Raw genomic sequence first — 21677 nt, 5'->3', positions numbered from 1 at the left:
TGAAAATAAAATAAAGAATTTCTGTAAATTTACACAATTAAAGAAATACCTGGGGGGAAAAAGCAGAAATTTCACACCTCCTAAGATTCATTCAGGACTATTAGCATTTTTTTGATCTTATTAAAGACAATGCGAGAAGATGTATTTGTATCTTAACAACAAAAACTAGTAAAAATCCACAGGCCATGGCACACTAAAGCTCACTATTATCATATAAGGTAATGACTATTTTCAATTTCAGTTTTCTTAACATATAGGTAATAGTAGTAGAAATAAAGTTTACTTACAATTTGGAGGTTAAGTAGTATAATCATCCTTCACTATTTTCACAACTCGGCAAGAGCTAAAATATAAACCAGCAGTTCTTTGGAACTATGATTTGGGGGAAAAAAGACAGTATTAATATACTTCTATTTAAAAATATTTTGCCCAAAATAGGTGTGATTCAGACAATATGCACTTCTTACAAAAAGCCATCTCCAAATCCTGATAACACACATTATATAATGAACATAATAAAGAAATTATTTCTAGGATATTGAGGAATCAGAAGTTTTTATCAACTTATAATTTTAAGAAACCACTAAATTGTCAAATTATTGAATAAAGACAGATCCAACATACTATGGGCTATGCCTCACATTATGGGCTATATTTCAAGTAACCAACAGGATTTTGGTGGCTGCAGGTATAAGCCCTGATGCCCAGGAATATAAAATCAGATTTAAAAACACTAACCCAAAAAACTACTGTAAAACAAAATCAATGACATATTGCCTATTAAGTCACTTCCCTGCTCTTTCACCCTCCAAACCTAGCTTCCATATACATCCAAACATCCCAAGTCTTCTCAAACAGCCCTCCTCCCTTCAAAGGCGAATCTAATGACCTATGTACTGGATGTTAGGCCTTGCTCCATCAATTATTCCCTCCTTTTCCTCAACCTTCTCTTACTAAACATTGGGTCCTTTCCCTCAACATCTCAGCATTTGTAAGACCCTTTTTTTTTTAAGGCAGATGCTTAACGACTGAGCCACCCAGGAGCCCCAAGACCCTTTAATCTTAAACATAGAAAAGTCCTCCTCCATGACCCTGAAAACCCCTCCAGCTACGTTCTAGTTTTTTTCCTTTCTCAGAGATGGATCTAGGGGAAAAAAATCTATCTTCTGTCTCCACTTCCTAATTCCTCAGACAGTCCTCCTTTTATGGAAGTTTGGCATCTATCACCACCAACTGAAATTGTTACTAAATTCTAACTGTCAATCAAATCCAATGGATACCTCTGTTTCATAGGACTTAATGTCTCTGAAGTATTTGACACTATTGATCATTAACTCTATCTTGAATTTATCTTCTCCCTCTCTAGCTACTCTTTTTCAATTCCCTCCTGTAGGCTAACCCCTAATTTTCAAGGGGCTTGGAGCAAGAGTACAAATGGAAGCCTACATTCCACACGTCTAAATATTTTAAAGTTATAAATCAAGCTAACAAGCTGTTAAATTATTATTCAATCCTCCCATCTTGACATATGTATTTTTATACCAACCTAAAAGGCTAAGTTCTGATCTGGAATTCTCAAACTACCTCAAGTTCTATAGGAGCAAGGGAGTCACTCAAATTCTTTGGGAGTTTACCCCTTTTTCTCTTCCCATCTTTAGTTCCACTCCATTCAATAAGGAGCCTCATATGTATATATGTAGACATCTCATCCCACATGTCCAGGTTCTGGCCACATGCCTACAAACAGCAGTTGCTTGGTCATCCCTTAGGCCTAGAGAAGCATAGTTCAGTCAGGAGAGGAGAGAATCAGAGAAGAGGCTTTTGAAGGGCCACATGGGCAGGGAATTCTAGGGTTCAAATACTCAGAACTTAATGTAGAAATGGGTAACAAATGACCTAGTTCCCTTGTGCACCCCCCCCCCCAAACACACACACACATCTTCATCCTATCAGGAGGGGTAAAACTCAAGAAAGGCCAGATGAGGACCTCTAAAGCACCAGGCCTAGAGGAGGGTTCCTGCTTAGCAAAGCCAAAGAACAGTGCTATTCCCTGGTCACCCTTACATGGAGGTGTTTCCAGAATCCCATCCCTAATCCTCTTCTCACTCTTTACACTTTCTATAAGCTATCTCATGTACTGCCATGGCTTCATGCAAATCTCTCTTCCAATCTAGACCATTTTAATGGGCTCTGGTTTGTTTTATTTATTTATTTGAGAAAGAGAAAGAGAGAACATGAACGAGCAGAGGGGCAGAGGGAGAGGGAGAAGCAGGCTTCCCTGCTGAGCAGAGAGCTAGGTGCAGGACTTGATCCCAGGACCCCGGGATCATGACCTGAGCCGAAGGCAGACACCTAACCAACTGAGCCACACAGGCACCCCTGTCTACTGGACACTATCTTGCCTCTACTTCTTTGTGAAATTAAATAGGGTATAAATAAATAGCAAGCATCAATTCCAGGATATCCCAGGCACTTCATTAATTAATTTAGTCATTCAACAAATATTGAGCACCTATTATATGCTAACAGTTTTCAGTGCTAGAAACACAGCAGTGAATAAAGCAAAAATCCTCATTCTTTTTTTTAATCTTTTTTTTAAATTTTATTTTCTCCTTGTTAAAAAAAAAATTTTGTTATGTTAATCACCATACATCATTAGTTTTTGATGTAGTGTTCCATGATTCATTGTTTGTGCATAACACCCAGTGCTCCACGCTGAACGTGCCCTCTTTAATACCCATCACCAGGCTAACCCATCCCCCCAACCCTCTCCCCTCTAGAAACCTCAGTTTGTTTTTCAGAGTCCATCGTCTCTCATGGTTCGTCTCCCCCTCCGACTTACTCCCCTTCATTTTTCCCCTCCTGCTATCTTCTTCTTTTTTTCTTAACATATATTGCATTATTTGTTTCAGAAGTACCGATCTGTGATTCAACAGTCTTGCACAATTCACAGCACGCACCATAGCACATACCCTCTCCAATGTCTGTCACCCAGCCACCCCATCCCTCCCACCCCCCACCACTCCAGCAACCCTCAGTTTGTTTCCAGAGGTTAAGATTTCCTCATATCAGCGAGGTCATATGATACATGTCTTTCTCTGATTGACTTATTTCACTCAGCATAATACCCTCCAGTTCCATCCATGTCGTTGCAAATGGCAAGATCTCATTCCTTTTGATGGCTGCATAATATTCCATTGTGTATATATACCACTTCTTCTTTATCCATTCATCTGTCGATGGACATCTTGGCTCTTTCCACAGTTTGGCTATTGTGGACATTGCTGCTATAAACATTGGGATGCACGTACCCCTTCGGATCCCTACATTTGTATCTTTGGGGTAAATACCCAGGAGTGCAAATGCTGGATCGTATGATAGCTCTATTTTCAACTGTTTGAGGAACCTCCATACTGTTTTCCAGAGTGGCTGCACCAGCTTGCATTCCCACCAACAGTGTAGGAGGGTTCCCCTTTCTCCACATCCCCGCCAACATCTGTCGTTTCCTGACTTGTTAATTCTAGCCATTCTGACTGGTGTGAGGTGGTATCTCATTGAGGTTTTGATTTGGATTTCCCTGATGCCGAGCGATGTTGAGCACTTTTTCATGTGTCTGTTGGCCATTTGAATGTCTTCTTTGGAAAAATGTCTGTTCATGTCTTCTGCCCATTTCTTGATTGGATTATTTGTTCTTTGGGTGTTGAGTTTGATAAGTTCTTTATAGATTTTGGATACTAGCCCTTTATCTGATATGTCATTTGCAAATATCTTCTCCCATTCTGTTGGCTGTCTTTTGGTTTTGTGGACTGTTTCTTTTCCTGTGCAAAAGCTTTTTATCTTGATGAAATCCCAATAGTTCATTTTTGCCCTTGCTTCCCTTGCCTTTGGCGATGTTTCTAGGAAGAAGTTGCTGCGGCTGAGGTTGAAGAGGTTGCTACCTGTGTTCTCCTTTAGGAAAAAATCCTCATTCTTACGGATCTTAAATTCCAGTGGGAAGAGGTGAAAATAAAATATGTTTAGCATACATGTAGATGGTGACAAAAGCTAAGGAGACAAATGAATCAAAGGGAAAGAGTATTCAGCAGGGAAGAGAACTGTAATTTCAAATTAGGTGATCAGAGAAGGATTCACTAAAATAATGACATATGAGTAAAGACCTGAAAGTAGGGAGTGAGCTGTGTCAATGACTGGGAGAAGAGCCCTCTACTCAAAGGAAATGGAAATACAGTATCTTCAGGACGGAGTACGCTTGACTAGTTGAAGGATCAGCAAGAAGGCCAATACGGCTGGAGTGAAGTGAGCAAAAGGAAAAAGAATAGAAGAAAATGAGAGAGAGTATGGGGAGGGGGACATGCAGGCCCTCCTTGAGGTCTATGACTTTTACTCCAGGGAAAGGACAGTTCTATGAAGAGAGATGGATGACTTGATTATTATAAGAATCATTCGGAAGCTGGACTGAAAACAGACAAGGGGACAGGACATGAACAGGGATATCAATTAGGAAGTTATGATAATAATTAGGTGAGAAATGATAGTGGTTAAGACCAGAGTGGTAGGTTCTGAAGAGAGTGAAAAACTGTTGGATATATTTTGAAAGTAAATGGACAAGATTTTATAGAAATTTGAATGTGGATATGAAATAAAAAGAATCAAAAATGAATCCAAAGATAGCAGTCAGAGCACACTGGAATAGCCATGGGAAAGGGAAAAGTGTGGGAAGAGAAGTCCAATGTGTCCCAAACTAAACCCATTTTTTCCTCTGCTAAGAAAATGTATTACCTTTCCTACTGTGCTTAGCTCAGTAAGCTACCCTAACACCCACACGAGTTATCTAAAAAGTAAAGTTCCTAAAGTTCAGGGTTCCTGAAAAACCATCATACTCCCTCACTCTCGACCCTTCCATAGTCTCATATCCTCTGACCTAGCCAAGGTCTTTTTTTTTTATATTTTACTTATTTATTTGACAGAGAGAAAGAGCGAGAGAGCACAAGCAGGGGGAGTGGGAGAGGGAGAGGGAGAAGCAGGCTCCCCGCTGAGCAGGGAGCCTGATGCGGGACTCGATCCCAGGACCCTGGGATCATGACCTGAGCAGAAGGCAGACACTTAACGACTGAGCCACCCAGGCGCCCCTCAATATCATTTCCTATGACTCTCTCTTCTCCCATCCACACATGGACCTCCCTCATAAAAACATCAGGGAAATAACAGCTTCCAGAAGATCCTTCATTTGCCACGTCTTATCAATCTTCAAGCCCAACACCTATGCCTTTCTTTCAGTGTCCTCTAAAATCCCGCTCCTCTTTACCCTCTTAATCTTACCACCAACTACTTTCCCAAAGTACCAAGTTTTAAAAATCTGTTTTGTATCACCTAGACCAGTGCCTTTCATAGAGCAGATACACAGTAAAGATATGATGAACACAAGAATACACAACCATGTTCCCATCAGACAAGTATCTTCACTGTTCACCACACATACCATGCTCACCCCCATCCCTAGCCCTTTGCTAGTCCTCTTCTCTCACCAAGAATGCCCTGCCCTCTTCTTTGGTTAGTCAGATAACATCTGTTCCTCAAGGACAATTTTTTCCCTACAAATCACCTCTTTCCTATCTCTTACTATACCAGTTCTTTCAATAATATTTATTGAGCACTTACTATATACCAAACACAGAACTATGTCAGGAACACAAAAATGAAGTCAGGACTCGGCCTTAAAACAGCTTAAAGTCTAGTAAGGAGAAACAACATAGAAGCAATTACAATCATGTAAATGCCATTAAAGAAACTACAAAGTACAATGGGAATATTAAAAAAAGGAACATCCTTCAGAAAGGAGCCATCATTTGCTCTGGGACTAGAAGACAGGATAGAAATTGGCATAGCAGTAAGAAGAGAAACAACTTTGAATAATAAATACTAGTCTCAGGACTGAAAAAAAAAACTGTGCAAAATGATTAAAAAAGTATCACTCAGAAGTAAATTCTGATGACTATAATTTAGTTGCTTAGAGTACAAATCACACTCTCATCAAAAACAGTTTATGTGTATGACTTTATTTATATAAAGTACAAAAACAAGGAAAACTCAAACTATGAGATTAGAAATAGGATACTATATTACAAAGGGCTAATATCACTAATACATAAAGAACACTGAAAATAGAGGAATGAAGGACCAAAAAAAAACCCAAGAGAAAAATACAGAAAACAAACATATAATTCACAAAAGCAGATATAAAAATGGCCCTTAAACAATATGGAAAATTTTCAAATTCACTCACAGAGAAATACAGGTATTTTTTTAAAAAATTTTTTAAATAAGAAACCATTTCTCTCATCTATCGGGTTGGTGAAAATTAAAAAGTATGACATTATATTCTATTGCTAAAGCTGTGCACTTATACATTGCTGGTGGGAATGCAAACTGATACAATTTGGCAATATCTAAGTAAATTATATACACACCTTTTTTTAAAGAGCTTTTTTTTTTTAAGATTTTATCTATTTATTTGACAGAGAGAGAGAGAAAGCACAAGCAGGGGGAGCAGCAGAGGGAGAGGGAGAAGCAGGCTCCGCACTGAGCAAAAAGCCAAGGCAGGGCAATCCTAAGACCCTGAGATTGTGACAGGAGGCGAAAGCAGACATTTAACCAACTGAGCCACCCAGGTTCCCTAAAGAGCTTTTCTTTTTTCTTTTTAAAGATTTTATTTATTTATTTGACAGAGACAGAGAGAGACACAGTGAGAAAGGGAACACAAGCAGGGGGAGTGGGAGAGGGAGAAGCTAAGCAGGGAGCCCAATGTGGGGCTCAACCCCAGGACTCTGAGTCATGACCTGAGTCAAAGGCAGATGCTTAACTGAATGTACCACCCAGGTGCCCCTAAAGAGCTTTTTAAAAAAAAATGTTTTATTTAATTTAAAGAGAGACAGTGTGTGGGGGGGTGGGCAGGAGAGAATCTCAAGTGGACTCCCTGCTGAGCATGGATCTTGATCTCACCACCCTGAGATCATGACCTGAGCCAAAATCAAGAGTCCGATGCCTAACCCACTAAGCCACCCATGCACCCCTTAAAAAGCTTTACTGAGATATAATTGACATATCATTCAGTTTGCCCATTTAAAGTGTATAACTCAATGGTTTTTAGTGTATTAAGAAGTACAATCATCAACAATCTAATTTTAGAAATTTCCAGCACCCCCCCAAAAAAGTCCCATGTGCATTAGCAGTCATTCCCCAATCTTTCCCAACCCCTAGTCCCTGGCAACCATTACCCTACCTTCTATCTCTAGAGATTTGCTTGTTCTGCCCATTTCCTATAAATAGATTCATATAACATATGGACTTTTGTGATTGGCTTCTTTCACTTGGTATAATGTTTACAAAATTCATCTATGTATAAATCGTATTAGTATAGTTGACTGTTGAGCAACACAGGGATTAGGGATGCCAAGCCCCTCATGCAGTCAAAATTCCGCATATAACTTTTCACTTGAGTACTAAAACCCTACTGTTGGCTGAAAGCCTTACCAATTACATAAACAGTCAATTAACACGTATTTTGTATGTTATATGTACTACATACTGGATTCTCAGAATAAGTTAGAGAAAATAAAATGTTTTATTTTGTTTTTTTGTTTTTTTTTGTTTTTTTTTAATTTGAGAAAATAAAATGTTAAGAAAATCATAAGGAAGGGACGCCTGGGTGGCTCAATTAGTTAAGTGTCTGCCTTGGACTCAGGTCATGATCCCGGGGTCCTGGGATCGAGTCCCACACTGGGCTCCCTGCTGAGTGGGGAGCCTGCTTCTCCCTCTGCCCGCCACTCCCCCTGCTTGTGCTCTCTCTGACAAATAAATAAAATATTTAAAAAATAATAAAAATAATTAAAAAAACCTTCAATGACTCCTTTTCCCCTTTGGAATAAAATCCAAATTCATTAGCATGGCATACACAAAGCTATCACTATTTGTAGATGGTAAGACTATCTACACAGAAAATCCAAAATAATCTTCAGATAGCAGAGTAAGAGTGTTTGCAAGGTATGTGGATGTAGATCAATATATAAAAATCAACTTTTTCTATATACCAGTGACAAACAGAAAATGTATTTTTAAGAAGGATAAACCAACAACAAACAGAAAATGTAATCTTTACAAAGGACAGCAGGCACCTGGGTGGCTCAGTCAGTTAAGCATCCCTTGATTTTACCTCAGGTCATGATCTCAGGGTCGTGAAATCCAGCCCCATGTCAGGCCCCTCACTGAGCATGGAGCCTGCTTAGGATTCTCTTTCTCTCTCTCTCTCTCTCTCAGCCCCTTCCTTCCCTGTTCTCTCTCTCTCTCTCAAAAAAAAAAGAATAATTCTTATAAATAAATAAATAAATAAATAGGATAACATAATCACAAAAACTATAAGATACCTAAAATTCAATCTAAGAAAAAATATATAAAGACCTCTATGGAGAAATCATAAAATTTATTGAAAGGAATTTAAAAAGTCTCATGTATTTGTAGAGATAAACATGCTCATGGAAAGAAAAGCTCAATATTTTAAAGATGTCAATTCTCACCAAATTCATCTAACAAATTCAATATATTTCCACCAAAAATCCCAAAAGGGTTTTATAGAAAACAACAGCAGTGAAAAAAAAAAAAGTATGTAAAAGAGTAAAGGGCAAAAGTTAGCCAAAAACCTCCTGAACAATTATGCTACCTAGTCTATATAGTTAGGCAATAAGCAAAGTAACTAATGGTGTATATATAGTCAAATATGCTAATAGAACAGAATATAAAGGCCAGAAAAAGACTCATGCATATTGGAAACAATATATGACACAGGCAGTGTTAAAATCACTGAAAAAAATTTAATAAATGATGCAGAGACAAGTAATTATCCATACAAGATAAGAAATTAAATCATTGTATCACACCATTCACAAAACGAATTACAGGTATGCTAAAGACCTAAATATACAAAATATTTGCAAAATTAAGAGGAAAATACAGATTATCTTCACAAACTCACAGTTAAGGAGAAAGTACTAAGCAAAAAAAAAAATTAATGAACTTGACTACACCAATTTTTTCTTTAATGCATAAAAACAGAAACCAAAAACAAAACTGAAAGACAAGAGACTGGAAAAATTTATTCCCCTCCTTCCAAAAAAAAGGGGGGGGGGAGGAACTCCTGCTAATTAATATATATATAATTAAAATTCTATTAAAGATTTTTATATAATCTATATTAAGATACACATTGGTAAATGTACAGTGAATTCTTGATATGGTTCTAGTTCTCATGTTGAATAATGTGTATTTATTAGATTATTAAAAATAAACAAACAGCCAGGCGCCTGGGTGGCTCAGTTGGTTAAGCGACTGCCTTCGTTTCAGGTCATGATCCTGGAGTCCCAGGATCGAGTCCCGCATCGGGTTCCCTGCTCAGCAGGGAGTCTGCTTCTCCCTCTGACCCTCTTCCCTCTCGTGCTCTCTATCTCTCAAATAAATAAATAAAATCTTTTAAAAAAATAAAAATAAAAAATAAACAAACAGCCATGCTTGGGCTAAGTATTTGTGTCATGAATCAAGGATTATGATTCATCTAATTTTGTGTAACTGGGGTCCAAGGAAGGGGGTTCAAAACCATATTGATTTTATTAGTTTCCCATCTAAAGTGTGAAAACCTGAATTGGTTCTTTTTAAGTATGTCACGTAAACTGAAAAATATTTACTAATCCTTTAACAAAGTCTCTTTTTTACAATTTAACAGGCTATATTAATTGTTTCTCATCTAATTGCTTCTTAATGCAATTCCTAATTTGTGAGAAAGCTGTATCAGCACAGGGGGTTAGTTATCTTGTTTGCTATTGCAGCAATCATATCTGAACAACTTAACAGAAGGAAAAAGGGCAATTCCATTTATATGACATTCAAGGAAAGATAAAACTGTAAGAACAGAAAATCAATGGGAAGGAGCTGATCTCCAAGGGCACAAGGAAACTTTTTGGGGTGAGAGAAATGTTCTTTTATTTTTTCAAAGATTTCTTTATTTGAGAGAGAGAGCGCACATGAGCAGGAGGGACAGAGAATCTCAAGCGGACTCTGCGCTGAGCAAAGGGCCCGACTTAGGGCTCCATCCCAGGACCCTGAGATCAAGACCTGAGCAGAAACCAACAGTCTGATGCTCAACAGACTACACCACCCAGGTGTGCCTTAGGGTGATAGAAATGTTCTATATCTTGATTGTGGTAATGATTGTGCAATGCTATGAATTTGTCAAACTCATGGAAATGTAAAGATGAATTTCACTATACGTAAATTAAATTTCAATAAACAACTTTAAAGGAGGGGGAGAAGAGTGCTGAAAATTAGAATTTAATCTATTAAAGAGACACTCTTATTCAATATTAACGATATTATGATATTAAGAACTGTAGCTTGTAATCTAAATCCATACGCAGTTTTTTTTAATATTGTTTCTTTTTTTGTATTTAAAGATTTCATTTATTTTTGTGAGAGAGAGAGAGTGAGTGCACAAGTCAGGAGGGAGAGGGGAAGGTGGGGGGGGAGGGCGGGGTGGAGAAGCAGACTCCCCGCTAAGCAGGGAGCCCAATGCCGGACTCCATGCGGGACTTGATCCCAGGCCCCTGGGATCATGACCTGAGTCAAAGATAGATGCTTGACCAACTGAGCTACCCAGGCACCCACCCATATACAGTTTAATTCACAACTGATTCCTGCCGTTAGAATCAGTGAATTCTCTCCCCCAAAATCCTTATTATTCTTAGTCATTTTACCGGTAAAATTAAATGTTTTTTTTTAAATTAAATGTTTTTAATAAGGAACTCAATTCCAAGTCTGACAGGAATTATATATATAGCTTATAATGCTAATATAAGAGTCTCGGGCGCCTGCGCGGCTCAGTCGTTAAGTGTCTGCCTTCAGCCAGGTCATGATCCTGGAGTCCCAGGACCACATCCTGCTCGGCAGGAAGCCTGCTTCTCCCTCTCCAGCTCCCCCTGCTTGTGTTCCCTCTCTTGCTGTCTTTCTCTCTGTCAAATAAATAAAATCTTCTAAAAAATAATAATAAATGAGTCTCAATAGTAACAGTCTCACCATGTATTTTTCTAATTATTGAACCACACAATTTTATGCATTGCCTATTCATCCTTAGGCCCTATGAAAAAGGTATAATCATCCCCCCTTATTACATGAAGACTATTTTGACAGTATGCTCTCTATTTAAGAGCTAGTATGATTTAACAGTTAAGAGCCTGTTGGCTACTGCATCCCCAGAACACAGTAGGTGCTCAGCAAATATTTGTTGAATTTTGGCTTTACCTCTGACTATGTAATCTTGGACAATTATTTCTCTCTTTAAACTTCAATGTCCTCATCCATAATAAGATAGTAAAACAACTCTGGGAGGTAGGTGTGTTTAGTTCTTCTCATTCCTTACATAAAGTCTCTGGCACATTATGCACACTGAATGTCACTGAATTTATTATCATCTCTTCGATAGAATGCTGGAACTATATCATATTGCTAAAGCTTCATGTAAGAATAAAGCAGTAGCAGAATAGATGATAATACCTAAAACCTAACTGTTCTTCATGCAAAATTGAGATGTTCATTTTTATAATTTGTTAAAAGAAAAATTAGCACAACTTTTTTTTTTATAACATTTTAAAGATATAAAAAGCAGGGGCACCTGGTTGGCTCAGTCAGAAGACCATGTGACTCGATTTCAGGGTTGTGAGTTTGAGCCCCATGTTGGGTGTAGGGATTACTTAAAACTAAATAAATAAACTTTTAAAAATAAATAAGGGGCATCTGGTGGCTCAGTTGGTTAAGCATCCGACTTCCATTTCAGCTCAGGTCATGATCTCAAGGTCCTGGGATCGAGTCCCACATTAGGCTCCATGCTCTTGGAATCTCCTTGGCATTCTCTCTCTCCCCCTCCTCTACCCCTCCCCCCATTCACGTTCTCTCTCTCTCTCTCTAGATAAAATAAAATCTTAAAAAAACATTTAAGGGGCGCCTGGGTGGCTCAGGCGTTAAGCGTCTGCCTTCCACTCGGGTCATGATCCCAGGGTCCTGGGATCGAGCTCCTCATTGGGCTTCCTGTAGGAAGCCTGCTTCTCCCTCTCCCACTCGCCCTGCCTGTGTTCCCTCTCTCGTTGTGTATCTCTCTGTCAAATAAACAAATAAAATCTTAAAAAAAAAAAACTTCTAAATAAATAAAAGGATAAACAATAAGCTACTGAATATTTTAAAAAAAGATTCCTTTGAGGGGCACCTGGATGGCTCAGTTGTTAAGCGTCTGCCTTCAGCTCAGGTCATGATCCCAGGGTCCTGAGATCGAGTCCCGCATCGGGCTCTCTGATCCACCGGAAGGCTGCTTCTCCCTCTTCCACTCCCTCCGCTTGTGTTCCCTCTATCACTGTGTCTGTCTGTCAAATAAATGAAAAAAAATCTTAAAAAAAAAGATTCCTTTGAAATGGGAATGAGATCATTTTGAGGCAACTAAGTCTAAGGAGTATACAGTTTGGAAATATTTGGGCCCATAAGTCAGGACTGGAAATAATTTTGGCAGGAAGAGAACATGTCATAGGACCTACTTTAGGCCAAGGTGACTGATCTAGATATTTAAAATTGGAAGCTAGAAATTTATAAGATGAGAGAAATTTATAGGATAAATGCAACTGCAGAAATTGCATAGGATAAAAGAAAATTATTTTAAACTGGAAGAGATGTTAGAGCTCATTTTATAGAAGAAAAAACAGATGGAAGAGAAGAATCGGAAAATTGAGTGAAATAACTTGCCAACCATAAAAAAAATTTTGCATTTCAAGAGTCCCACACCATGGATAACAATATCTTAACATCCTCATTTACTCATGGCCCTGACATTCTTATCCAATTAAGATACGTGTTCTTAATCTTATATATTCATATGTGAAATATGTATGAATAACATATAGATAGGGTGAATTTAGATAATCTGTGACTTCATCTAAATTGTTTAAAAGATTTTTTTAAGGTTTTATTTATTATTTATTCTGTCAGAGAGAGCACAAGCAGGGGGAGTGCCAGGCAGAGGGAGAAGCAGGCTCTGCACTGAGCAGGGATCCCGATATGGGACTCAATTCCAGGGCCCTGGGATCATGACTTGAGCTGAAAGCAGATGCTTAACCGACTGAGCCACCCAGGCATCCTTGTTTAAAATATTTTGATGCTTTTCAAGAACTACAATGACCAGGTTCCCAGGTGTAACCTCATCAATGTTGACTTGTTCAGCCTATTTTATTTTTTCCCTTTAAATTTTATTTATTGTTATGTTAATCACCATATATTGCATCATTAGTTTTTGATGTAGTGTTCCATGATTCAGTTTGTGCATAACACCCAGTTCTCCATGCAGAACATGCCCTCTTTAATACCCATCACCAGACTAACACATCTCCCCACCCCCCCTCGCCTCTAGAACCGTTTGTTTTTCAGAGTCCATCGACTCTCATGGTTCATCTCCCCCTTCATTTTTCCCCTCCTGTTATCTTCTTTTTTTTTAAACATATAATGTATTATTCGTTTCAGAGGTACAGATCTGTGATTCAACAGTCTTGCACAATTCACAGCGCTCACCATAGCAAATACCCTCCCCAATGTCTATCACCCAGCCACCCCATTCCTCCCACCCCACCCCCACTACAGCAATGCTCAGTTTGTTTCCTGAGATTAAGAATTCCTCATATCTAGGGGTGCCTGGGTGGCTCAGCTGGTTAAGCGACTGCCTTTGGCTCAGGTCATGATCCTGGAGTCCCGGGATCGAGTCCCGCATCAGGCTCCCTGCTCGGCAGGGAGTCTGCTTCTCCCTCTGATGCTCCCCCTCTCGTGCTCTGTCTCATTCTCTCTCTCAAATAAATAAATAAAATCTTTTAAAAAAAAATAAAAAAAAAAGAATTCCTCGTATCTAATGATGTAATGTATGGTGATTAACATAACAATAAAAAATTTAAAGAAAAAAAGAATTTCTCGTATCAGTGAGGTCATATGATACATGTCTTTCTCTGATTGACTTATTTCACTCAGCATAATACCCTCCAGTTCCATCCATGTTGTTGCAAATGGCAAGATCTCATTCCTTTTGATGGCTGCATAATATCCCATTGTATATATATACCACCTCTTCTTTATCCATTCCTCTGTCGATGGACATCTTGGCCCTTTCCACAGTTTGGCTATTGTGGACACTGCTGCTATAAACATCAGGGTGCACGTACCTCTTCGGATCCCTACACTTGTATCTTTGGGGTAAATACCCAGGAGTGCAATTGCTGGATCGTATGATAGCTCTATTTTCAACTTTTTGAAAAAACTCCACACTGTTTTCCAGAGTGGTTGCACCTGCTTGCATTCCCACCAACAGTGTAGGAGGGTTCCCTTTTCTCCGCATCACCGCCAACATCTGTAGTTTCCTGACTTCTTAATTTTAGCCATTCTGACTGGTGTGAGGTGTTATCTCATTGAGGTTTTGATTTGGATTTCCCTGATGCCGAGCGATGTTGAGCACCTTTTCATGTGTCTGTTGGCCATTTGGATGTCTTCTTTGCAAAAATGTCTGTTCATGTCTTCTGCCCATTTCTTGATTGGATTATTTGTTCTTTGGGTGTTGAGTTTGATAAGTTCTTTATAGATTTTGGATACTAGCCCTTTATCTGATATGTCATTTGCAAATATCTTCTCCCCATTCTGTCGGTTGTCTTTTGGTTTTGTGGACTGTTTCTTTTCCTGTGCAAAAGCTTTTTATCTTGATGAAATCCCAATAGTTCATTTTTGCCCTTGCTTCCCTTGCCTTTGGCGATGTTTCTAGGAAGAAGTTGCTGCGGCTGAGGTCGAAGAGGTTGCTACCTGTGTTCTCCTTTAGGATTTTGATGGACTCTTGTCTCACATATAGGTCTTTCAACCATTTTGAGTCTATTTTTGTGTGTGGTGTAAGGAAATGGTCCACTTTCATTCTTCTGCACGTGGTTGTCCAATTTTCCCAACACCATTTGTTGAAGAGACTATCTTTTTTCAATTGGACATTCTTTCCTGCTTTGTCAAAGATGAGTTGACCATAGAGTTGAGGGTCCATTTCTGGGCTCTCTATTCTGTTCCATTGATCTATGTGTCTGTTTTTGTGCCAGTACCATACTGCCTTGATGATGACAGCTTTGTAATAGAGCTGGAAGTCCGGAATTGTGATGCCGCCAGCTTTGCTTTTCTTTTTCAACATTCCTCTGGCTATGTGGGGTCTTTTCTGGTTCCATACAAATTCTAGGATTATTTGTTCTATTTCTTTGAAAAAAGTGGAGGGTATTTTGATGGGGATTGCATTGAATGTGTAGACTGCTCTAGGTAGCATTGACATCTTCACAATATTTGTTCTTCCAATCCATGAGCATGGAACGTTTTTCCATTTCTTTGTGTCTTCCTCAATTTGTTTCATGAGTATTTTATAGTTTTCTTAGTACAGATCCTTTGCCTCTTTGGTTAGATTTATTCCTAGGTATCTTATGGTTTTGGGCGCCATTGTAAATGGGATCAACTTAATTTTCTCTCTTCTGTCTTGTTGTTGGTGTATAGGAATGCCACTGATTTCTGTGCATTGATTTTATATCCTGCCACTTTACTGAATTCCTGTATGAGTTCTAACAGTTTTGGGGTGGAGTCTTTTGGGTTTTCCACATAAAGTATCATATCATCTGAAAAGAGTGAGAGTGTGACTTCTTCTTTGCCTACTTGGATGCCTTTAATTTCTTTTCGTTGTCTGATTGCTGTGGCTAGGACTTCTAATACTATGTTGAATAGAAGTGGTGATAGTGGACATCCCTGCCGTGTTCGTGACCTCAGGGGGAAAGCTCTGTTTTTCCCCAATGAGAATGATATTCGCTGTAGGTTTTTCGTAGATGGCTTTTATGATATTGAGGTATGTACCCTCTATCCCTATACTCTGAAGAGTTTTGATCAAGAAAGGATGCTGTAGTTTGTCAAATGCTTTTTCTGCATCTATTGAGAGGATCATATGATTCTTTCTTTTGTTAATGTATTGTATCACGTTGATGGATTTGCAGATGTTGAACCAACCTTGCAGCCCAGGGATAAATCACACTTGGTCGTGGTGAATAATCCTTTTAATGTACTGTTGGATCCTATAGGCTAGTATTTTGGTGATAGTTTTTGCATCTGTGTTCATCAAAGATATTGGTCTGTAATTCTCCTTTTTGATGGGGTCTTTGTCTGGTTTGGGGATCAAGGTAATGGTGGCCTCCTAAAACGAGTGTGGAAGTTTTCCTTCCATTTCTATTTTTTGGAATAGTTTCAGAAGAATAGGTATTAATTCTTCTTTAAATGTTTGGTAGAATTCCCCTGGGAAGCCATCTGGCCCTGGGCCTTTGTTTGTTGGGAGACTTTTGATGAGTGCTTCAATTTCCTTAGTGGTTCTAGGTCTGTTCAGATTTTCTATTTCTTCCTGTTCAGTTTTGGTAGTTGATACATCTCTAGGAATGCATCCACTTCTTCCAGGTTATCTAATTTGCTGGCATAGAGTTGCTCATAAAATGTTCTTATAATTGTATTTCTTTGGTGTTCGTTGTGATCTCTCCTCTTTCATTCACGATTTTGTTGGTTTGGGTCATTTCTTTTTTCTTTTTGGTAAGTCTGGCCAGGGGTTTATCAATCTTGTTAATTCTTTCAAAGAACCAGCTCCTAGTTTCGTTGGTCTGTTCTACTGTTCTTTTGGTTTCTATTTCATTGATTTCTGCTCTGATCTTTATTATTTCTCTTCTCCTGCTGGGTTTAGGCTTTATTTGCTGTTTTTTCTCTAGCTCCTTTAGGTGTACGGTTAGGTTGTGTATTTGAGACCTTTCTTGTTTCTTGAGAAAGGCTTGTATTGCTATATACTTTCCTCTTAGGACTGCCTTTGCTGCACCCCAGAGATTTTGAACAGTTGTGTTTTCATTTTCATTGGTTTCCATGAATTTTTTTAATTCTTCTTTAATTTCCTGGTTGACCCATTCATTCTTTAGTAGGATGCTCTTTAGCCTCCATGTATTTGAGTTCTTTCCAATTTTCCTCTTGTGATTGAGTTCTAGTTTCAAAGCACTGTGGTCTGAAAATATGCAGGGAATGATCCCAATCTTTTGGTACCGGTTGAGACCTGATTTGTGACCTAGAATGTGATCTATTCTGGAGAATGTCCATGGGCACTAGAGAAGAATGTGTATTCTGTTGCTTTGGGATGGAATGTTCTGAATATATCTGTGAAGTCCATTTGGTCCAGGGTGTCATTTAAAGTCTTTATTTCCTTGTTGATCTTTTGCTTAGATGATCTGTCCATTTCAGTCCGGGGATTGTTAAAGTCCCCCACTATTATTGTATTGTTGTCAATGTGTTTCTTTGCTTTTGTTATAAATTGCCTTATATAATTGGCTGCTCCCATGTTAGGGGAATAGATATTTAAAATTGTTGGATCTTCTTGTTGGATAGACCCTTTAAGTAGGATATAGTGTCCTTCCTCATCTCTTATTACAGTCTTTGGTATAAAATCTAATTTGTCTGATATAAGGATTGCCACCCCTGCTTTCTTTTGGTGTCCATTAGCATGGTAAATGGTTTTCCACCCCCTCACTTGCAATCTGGGGGTGTCTTTGGGTCTAGAATGAGTCTCTTGCAGACAGCATATTGATGGCTCTTGTTTTTTTATCCAATCTGTAGCCTGTGTCTTTTGATTGGGGCATTTAGCCCATTTACATTCAGGGTAACTATTGAAAGATATGAATTTAGTGCCATTGTATTGCCTGTAAGGTGACTGTTACTGTATATTGTCTGTGTTCCTTTCTGGTCTACATTGCTTTTAGACTCTCTCTTTGCTTAGAGGACCCCTTTCAATATTTCTCGTAGGGCTAGTTTTGTGTTTGCACGTTCCTTTAGTTTTTGTTTGTCCTGGAAGCTTTTGATCTCTCCTCCTATTTTCAATGACAGCATAGATGGATATAGTATTCTTGGCTGCATATTTTTCTCGTTTAGTGCTCTGAATATATCATGCCAGTCCTTTCTGGCCTGCCAGGTCTCTGTGGATAGGTCTGCTGCCAATCTAATGTTTCTACCATTGTAGGTTACATATCTCTTCTCCCGAGCTGCTTTCAAGATTTTCTCTTTCTCTCTGGGACTTGTGAGTTTTACTATTAGATGTCGGGGTGTTGACCTATTTTTCTTGATTTTGAGAGGGGTTCTCTGTGCCTCCTGGATTTTGATGCCTGTTTCCTTCCCCAAATTAGGGAAGTTCTCTGCTATAATTTGCTCCAATATACCTTCTGCCCCTCTCTCTCTTTCTTCTTCTTCTGGGATCCCCAGTATTCTAATGTTGTTTCATCTTATGGTATCACTTATCTCTCGAATTCTGCCCTCATGATCCAGTGGTTTATCTCTCTTTTTCTCAGCTTATTTTCCATCATTTGGTCTTCTATATCACTGATTCTCTCTTCTGCCTCATTTATCCTAGCAGGTAGTGCCCCCATTTTTTATTGCACCTCATTAATAGACTTTTTGATTTCGACCTGGTTAGATTTTAGTTCTTTCATTTCTCCAGAAAGTGTTTCTCTAATAACTTCCATGCGTTTTTCAAGCCCAGCTAGTATCTTTAAAATCATGATTCTGAACTCTAGGTCCAACTTCATACTAATGTCCATATTGAGTAGGTCCCTGGCAGTTGGTACTACCTCTTGTTCTTTTTGTTGAGGTGATTTTTTCCATCTTGTCATTTTGTCCAGAGGAGAATAGATGAATGAGAGAACAAAACGTTAACAGGGTAACAACGTCCCCAGAAAATATACTCTAAACAAATCAGAAAAGACCTGAAACCAGGGGAAAAGAAAGGGAAAGAAAGAAAAAAAGAAAAAGAAAAAAAAGATAAAAACAGAACAAAACAAAAAAAAACAGAGTATGATCAAGTATGATCAGGCTGGTGCATACATCAGTGCCACACACTGGATTTTGGGTGTATTTTGGTCTGTTAGAAGAAAGTGCCTCCCAAAATTTCAAAGAAAGAAAATCTTATATATGTACAAAAATAAGGGTTGATACGATGAAGGGATGGAATACGACTGTAAAGATGAAAATTATAAAAAAAATTTTTTTTAAGATTTTTTTTGTTTGTTTATTTATTTGACAGAGACAGAGATTGCGAGAGCAGGAACACAAGCAGCAAGAGTGGAAGAGGGAGAAGCAGGCTTGTCGCCGAGCAGGGAGCCCGATGCGGGACTCGATCCCAGGACTCTGGGATCATGATGTGGGCTGAAGGCAGCCGCTTAACAACTGAGCCACCCAGGCACCCAAAATTATAAAAAATGTTATGAAAGGAATTGATAAGATAAGAAGTTGTTTCAAAAAAGAAAGAAGAGGATTTAAAAAAAAAGGGAGAGAATGTGATCAGGCAGGAGACTAGAACAAAGTCATACACTAGAGATTTAGGGTACATTTTGATCTGTTAGGGAAAACTGTATCTCAAAATTTTAAAGAGAGAACAACTTATATATATATATATATATATATATATGCCAAAAATAAAGGTAACTACTATGAAGGAATAGAATATGACTCTAAAACTGAAAAATAAAAATGTTTTTTAAAAAGGGGATTGATAAGATGTTGGTTGAAAAAGGGAAAAAGAAAAATTTAAAAAAAAAGACAGTTAAAAAAAATTAACTTTGAAAAACTAAAGAATCATGGTAAAAAAAAGCCATGAATTCTATGTGCAGTATTCCCCTAGCGCTGGAGTTCTGCCGTTCTCATTGATCAGTAAACTTGGTCTTGGCTGGCTGTTCTCCTGATCTTCTGGGGGAGGGGTCTGTTGCCGTGGTTCCCAAATGTCTTTGCTGGAGGCGGAATTGCCCCGCCCTTGCCTGTCCCCGCTAAGTAATCCTCTGGGGTTTGCTCTTGGGCGCTTTTGTTCCCTGCAAGTTTTCCGTACAGCTTTGGAGGATGAGAGTGAAAATGGCAGCCTTCCAATCTCCACCCCGGAGGAGCCAAGAACTCGGGGCCCTGCTCCTCAGTGCGCCCCCAGAGAAAAGCAGTCAATCACTCCCGTCTCCCTGGTCTCTGGCCGCACTCCGTGCTCACCCAGCCTGTGACTGAGCGTTTCTATCTCTGGCACCCGACCCTGTGTGGAGTCTCCAAACCCAGCAGATCCCTGCGGTGTGCTCCCGCGCCACTCCTCCTTGGGGAGGAAGGGGAGTCTACCCGGATCTGCTGCTTGTTGGGTCCCTGCTGGAGGAGCAGTGGCCTGACTGGGCCGTGGGTCACGGTTTATGGCTACCCCAAGCTGAGAGCCCGGGCCTTGGCTCCATCTCTGCAGCCGGCTTCCCCGCTCCAATACCTGGGAGCTCTGCCACACTCAGGCACCCCCGGTCTTTCTGTGACCCCAAGGGTCCTGAGACCACACTGTCCCGCAAGGGTTCCACCCACCGCTTAGCCACTGGAGCGACGTCCCTCAACAGAGCCGACTTCTAAAAGTTCCAGTTTTGTGCTCTGCTGCTCTATCACTTGCCAGAAGCCCCCAACGGGGGCCCCCTCCCCCGCCATCTATCCTCCCAAATATCACCTCGGATTCACTTCTCCGCACGTCCCACCTTCCAAAAAGTGTTCGCTTTTCTGTTCAGAAAGTTGTTGCTATTCTTTTCTTCGATCTCCTGTTGAGTTCGTAGGTGTTCAAAATGGCCTGATCCCTATCCAGCTGAATTCCTGAGACCAGACGAAATCCAGGTCTCCTACTCCTCTGCCATCTTGCTCGGTCTGTTCAACCTATTTTATGATGACTAAAATCTAATAGAGAAGTATCATCTAAAAATACCCTGGGGTCATGTGGGTGGCTCAGCTGGTTAAGCATCCAACTTGATTTTGGCTCTGGTCATGATTTTGGGGTTGTAAGACTGGGCCCAGCATCAGGCTCCGTGCTGGGCATGGAGCCTGCTTAAGATTCTTTCTCTCTCTCTCTCTCCCTCTCCTGTCCACCCCCACACTCACCATTAGCATACATGCACTTGCACTCTCTTAAAAAAAAAACAAAACAAAAAAGGAATTAAAAAATACTTTGAATAATCAAACTTTACAGTTATTTAAAGAACTGATGAGCAAAGAGACAAGACAATATCAACCTGACTTGATACTGTGTAGGCAACCTGGCTGCCTACAGTCACTACTGGACACTCCTTTAATATTATTATCTTCCTAATCTCTGTTACCATTTCACATAATGGTCAAATTCTAGGGCAGCAATAATAAGGGTCAGAATAAGTATATGGAGAAAGCAACCACATTAAGCACATTTTAGAATCCAACCTATCTCGGGGTGCCTGGGTGGCACAGCTGGTTAAGCCCCCAGCTCTGGTCATGATCTCAGGGTCCTGAGATTCAGCCCTACATTGGATTCTGTGCTCAGCACAAGTCTGCTTGGGTTTCTCTCTCCCTCTCCCTCTACCCCCACAAAATAAATCTTTAAAAAAAATTATAGAATCCAACCTATCTTGAGGCTGAAGATAAGCAACAAAGTTTTGATTATTTATCAACAACCCCAAATTTATGTAACTATTCATTCCCAGACTTCATTAACTATTTGTAAGAAATACTAAATTATGGGA

General features: G+C 39.4%; 1 protein-coding gene across 7 annotated transcripts in view; it reads right to left on the bottom strand.

The window, feature by feature from the left end:
• ELF2 (E74 like ETS transcription factor 2) overlaps positions 1-21677 on the bottom strand; it is a 112022-nt gene that overhangs the window by 70883 nt on the left and 19462 nt on the right. For 4 of the 7 annotated variants that reach the window (XM_028102229.2, XM_028102231.2, XM_028102230.2 and 1 more), the window contains exon 1: positions 288-373. The exons of 1 other annotated variant lie outside the window; for it this stretch is intronic. Coding sequence is in view for 2 of the 6 variants with exons in the window: in XM_088021033.1 (XP_087877159.1) it covers positions 288-314 (27 nt within the window). In the remaining 4 variants the exon portion in view is untranslated. Of the gene's footprint in view, positions 1-287; positions 374-12298; positions 12453-21677 lie in introns of those variants that run through there. 2 more of the 7 variants (XM_088021033.1, XM_028102232.2) reach the window with 2 other exon arrangements.

Source organism: Eumetopias jubatus, unplaced genomic scaffold (assembly GCF_037043125.1).
Source record: "Eumetopias jubatus isolate StellerSeaLion01/CBP00866 unplaced genomic scaffold, mEumJub1_p1.0 scaffold_2, whole genome shotgun sequence".
Taxonomy (NCBI): domain Eukaryota; kingdom Metazoa; phylum Chordata; class Mammalia; order Carnivora; family Otariidae; genus Eumetopias; species Eumetopias jubatus.
The sequence above is the reverse complement of the archived record's forward strand: the minus strand, read 5'-3'. Positions and strand labels throughout refer to the sequence as shown.